Source organism: Amphimedon queenslandica, unplaced genomic scaffold (assembly GCF_000090795.2).
Source record: "Amphimedon queenslandica unplaced genomic scaffold, v1.1 AMPQUscaffold_13349, whole genome shotgun sequence".
NCBI lineage: Eukaryota > Metazoa > Porifera > Demospongiae > Haplosclerida > Niphatidae > Amphimedon > Amphimedon queenslandica.
In genome coordinates, this window is record NW_003546415.1 from 149,763 (window position 1) to 154,221 (window position 4,459).

Sequence of the window (4,459 nt, forward strand, 5' to 3'; positions counted from 1 at the left end):
GACGATGAATCTTGCTCAATCCTAACCAAAACTCACCAGTAAGGTCACCAAATCCATTCTCATAGTCAGTCCAGTATCTATAGAAATCAACAGATCCATCTTGTCTCCTCTGAAATACAGTCCATCCACCACCATCAGTCTCCATATCACAGTATACCTGTGATCCAATAGTGTATAATTATAAAGTATAATACAATTAAACATTACTTGGAAAGCTGGTCCATTATCTGGTGTTATAGGATATACTCCACTTTGATTCTTTCCCAGTTTTTTCCATGCTTTACAATCAGTTGGCATTACACATTCTAAAGAGAAAATCAGAATAAAAATTAGAATGATATTGAATATATTTAAGTTACCATAACTTTAGAAGTGGTATTTATTTTACTAGTCTGTACCTGGTGTAGCACTAACACTAGTGTTAGTAACAAGTGGAAAAGGTTTTTTATCAGGACAGTTTCCATTAACAGTATTAATAATAACAATTATTATCATTAAACTGTACATCAGTTTAGTAGCAATCATGATACTAAAGATCCTTTAGCTTCAATAAAGTAAAATTGAAAGAGAGTAGAAGTGAGGTAGAGAGAGAGGGACAGTGTCCTTCTTTTATAATGAGTGAGTCCTTGTCCTTCCCAATGATTGTGGGAGTATGGATATGCTCGGCAATAGTATCAATATTAGAAGAATGAGGCTCCACCCCTCAAAAAGCCCTGATGTACATGTACAAACAATTGTAATGTAGTGATTGAATGTCTTGTACTTTTAGTATCCATAAATCATAAATAAGTAGTTTCATTAATAGTGAACTACATGTACACTTACTTAAGTTAAAATGAGTCATGAACATATGACATAAAGTGTAACGTTTTAAAGTTCTTTGTGACACTAATCACTTATTGTTTTTAATTGTCTCTGTACAATTGTCTGAAAATTAGAACATCAATATACATGTACTATAGTTTACTTATAAGATTATTATTATAGCTATGTATTGCACTGTATTAGTAATAATAATATTAAACTGTATTTTACAATACTAATATTTATTAACCCCATTCCTTGTGGAGGAGTATTGTTTGATTAAGATTGAACCATAATCTTTCGATTGTCATATAATTGTGTTTTTCATTTATTTTTTTAGCATTTCTTGATTATTTATTAGTTAATGATGTTTGGGTTGTAGAAATAAGTTTATGTTAGCATTTCTTGCTTTTTTAGAAAACATTTTAAGCTATTTTTTATTTATTGCTATAACTTAGTTTGTTGCTAGTTATCTCGTTATAACATTTTACAGCTTATACGTTAATAGTTATAATTATTAAGAGTCAGCAAAAATCACTACAAGGTATGGCAGCTTATTGAAATGACATAATAATATATCAGCACAATGTAAACACACTTATGTGTGTGGGGGACAGTATTTAATTGTTACGACGGGTTTTCATCTCTGAGAACTTGAGACTTACATCGTATCCTTTCCAATGACGCCAAACAATTCCTTTAGAATTCCTAGCTGCAGTATTGAAATAAAGACCATTAAGATTTGCATAAGAGCAGTTATTATACCACCAGGCACCAGCCTGGTGCTGAGCACAGTTAATACTTCGATTTTGATCATTATCATTATCTCTTGTAGTGAATCTCCATCCATTATTATAGGTCAGACTATCCCCAGCAGTACCAGAATATCCTCCTACTGTTAGTGTATATTCAGTACTACCATCACTAACATTGAATGTAGAGTAGTTAGCATATCTTGTGTTCCCCTCAAAGTCTCCCAGGTCCACTCTTAGTGTGTTTGATCCTTCTTTAGTAAGACGATGAATCTTGCTCAATCCTAACCAAAACTCACCAGTAAGGTCACCAAATCCATTCTCATAGTCGGTCCAGTTCCTATAGAAATCAACAGATCCATCTTGTCTCCTTTGAAATACAGTCCATCCACCACCATCAGTCTCCATATCACAGTATACCTGTGATCCAATAGTGTATAATTATAAAGTATAATACAATTAAACATTACTTGGAAAGCTGGTCCATTATCTGGTTTTATAGGATATACTCCATTTTGTTTAATTCCTAGTTCTTTCCATGCTTTACAATCAGTTGGCATTACACACTCTAAAGGAAGAGAAGAGAAAAATATTAGATTAGTGTAGAGTATAGTCTTCAAAGTAGCCATGACTTTAGAAATGGTATCTATTGATTCTAGTTTGTACCTGGTATAGCATTTACACTAGTGTTAGTGATGGTAACAACTGGAGAATTTGTCTCCTTCTCAGGACAGTTTCCATTGACAGTATTAATAATAACAATTATTATCATTAAACTGTACATCAGTTTAGTAGCAATCATGATACTAAAGATCCTTTAGCTTCAATAAAGTAAAATTGAAAAGAGAGTAGAAGTGAGGTAGAGAGAGAGAGGGACAGTGTCCTTCTTTTATAATGAGTGAGTCCTTCCCAATGATTGTGGGAGTATGGATATGTAATAGTATTAGGAGAATGAGGCTCCACCCCTCAACACGCCCTGGCGTACATGTACAAACTTAAATAATTATATTATTCATAATGGATTAATTAATAATGAACAAACTAAATATGATTAAAGTTTTAATAAAGGCTGGTTCACAATATTACGCTAGTCCTGACGTTACATTGACTCTGGAATAGAATCTGGATCGATTCCTGCGGAAAACATATGTCAAAAGGTCAAATTACCCACACTTTTGATTAAAAATTGACAGTACATTGGCCTAGCATAATATTGTGAACCAGCCTTAATTCATTAACATACAGTGTGAACTGTAGCACTTATTTCTGTTACTATTTATTATTTATTGTTCTTCATTGCTGTACATTATTAATCATAAAACCAATATTGACTAATATACATGTTCTGTAATTGTAGCTGTATTGTTAATGCTAATGTATTGCACTGTATTAGTAATAATAATATCAAACTGTTTTACAATAGTAATTCTTATTGATCCCATTCCTTGTGGAGGAGTATTGTTAGGTTAAGATTGAACCATAATGTTTCAATTGTAATAAAGTTGTGTTTGTCACTTATTTTTTGTAGCATTTCTTGACTATTTATTACTTATTGATGTTTAGGTTGTAGTAGGAAGCAACTTTATATTTAATTTTTGTCAGCATTTTAGAAATTTTAACCCAATTATTTTAATCATTACTTTTTGTTAAAATACTTTTCTGTTGTTTGCTTGTTACTATAGTTATCTCTTTATAACAATTTTGCAGCTTATAAATTTATTATAATTAATAAAAGTCAGCAAAAATCACTACAAGGTATGGCAGCTTATTGAAATGGTATAATAATATATCAGCACAATGTAAACACACTTATGTGTGTGGGGGACAGTATTTAATTGTTACGACGAGTTTTCATCTCTGAGAACTTGAGACTAATGTGTCCTGTTTTCCAATGGTACCAATTAATGGAATAAACATTATTTTTTGCAGTATTGAAATAGCGACCATTAAGATTTGAATAATAGCCGTTATTATACCACCAGGCACCAGCGTACTGCTGAGCACAGTTACCTCTTGACCTGCGATCATTATCATTATCTCTTGTAGTGAATCTCAGTCCATTGTGATAGTCCAGACTATCCCCAGCAGTACCAGAGTATCCTTCTACTGTTAGTATATATTCAGTACTACCATCACTAACACTGAATGTAGAGTAGTTAGCATAACTTGTGTTCCCCTCAAAGCCTCCCAGGTCCACTCTTAGTGTGTTTGATCCTTCTTTAGTAAGACGATGAATCTTGCTCAACCCTAACCAAAACTCACCAGTAAGGTCACCAAATCCATTCTCATAGTCAGTCCAGTATTTATAGAAATCAAGAGATCCATCTTGTCTCCTCTGAAATACAGTCCATCCACCACCATCAGTCTCCATATCACAGTATACCTGTGATCCAATAGTGTATAATTATAAAGTATAATACAATTAAACATTACTTGGAAAGCTGGTCCATTATCTGGTTTTATAGGATATACTCCATTTAGTTTCATTCCCAGTTCTTTCCATGCTTTACAATCAGTTGGCATTACACATTCTAAAGGAAGAGAAGGGAGAAATAAAGTAGTATGGAATAATTTTTAGGTTTTCATAATTTCAAACATGTAGTATTTACCTGGTCTAGCATTAACACTAGTGTTAGTAACAAGTGGAAAAGTTTTCTCATCAGGACAGTTTCCATTGACAGTATTAATAATAACAATTATTATCATTAAACTGTACATCAGTTTAGTAGCAATCATGATACTAAAGATCCTTTAGCTTCAATAAAGTAAAATTAAAAGAGAGTAGAAGTGAGGTAGAGAGAGAGGGACAGTGTCCTTCTTTTATAATGAGTGAGTCCTTCCCAATGATTGTGGGAGTATAGATATGTAATAGTATTAGGAGAATGAGGCTCCACCCCTCAACA

General features: G+C 32.8%; 1 protein-coding gene and 1 pseudogene across 3 annotated transcripts; both read right to left on the reverse strand.

The window, feature by feature from the left end:
- LOC105313145 (fibrinogen C domain-containing protein 1-like) overlaps positions 1 to 525 on the reverse strand; it is a 2,204-nt pseudogene extending 1,679 nt beyond the window's left edge.
- Positions 526 to 1,332: 807 nt separating this feature from the next.
- Positions 1,333 to 4,416, reverse strand: LOC105313147 (fibrinogen C domain-containing protein 1-like). 3 transcript variants are annotated; one of them, XM_019997883.1, is made up of 3 exons: positions 4,166 to 4,416; positions 2,027 to 2,124; positions 1,333 to 1,976 (listed from the first exon to the last, which is right to left on the reverse strand). In XM_019997883.1, the coding sequence occupies exons 1-3, from the start codon at positions 4,290 to 4,292 to the stop codon at positions 1,425 to 1,427; spliced, it is 777 nt and encodes a 258-aa protein (XP_019853442.1). In that variant the 5' UTR covers positions 4,293 to 4,416; the 3' UTR covers positions 1,333 to 1,424. The 3 variants fall into 3 exon arrangements, with proteins under 3 accessions (XP_019853442.1, XP_019853439.1, XP_019853440.1); XM_019997880.1 differs by lacking the exon at positions 4,166 to 4,416 and adding an exon at positions 2,223 to 2,525; XM_019997881.1 differs by lacking the exons at positions 1,333 to 1,976; positions 2,027 to 2,124 and adding exons at positions 3,266 to 3,939; positions 3,990 to 4,087.
- Positions 4,417 to 4,459: the final 43 nt, after the last annotated feature.

Excerpts from the sequence above, each read along its gene's own strand:
- LOC105313147 (XM_019997880.1), bottom strand. The coding sequence starts at position 2,358 with ATGATTGCTACTAAACTGATGTACAGTTTAATGATAATAATTGTTATT. Across the intron at positions 2,125-2,222 it reads TAGTGTAAATGCTATACCAG|AGTGTGTAATGCCAACTGAT; the intron begins GTACAAACTAGA and ends CTCTTCCTTTAG. Across the intron at positions 1,977-2,026 it reads ATAATGGACCAGCTTTCCAA|GTATACTGTGATATGGAGAC; the intron begins GTAATGTTTAAT and ends ATTGGATCACAG.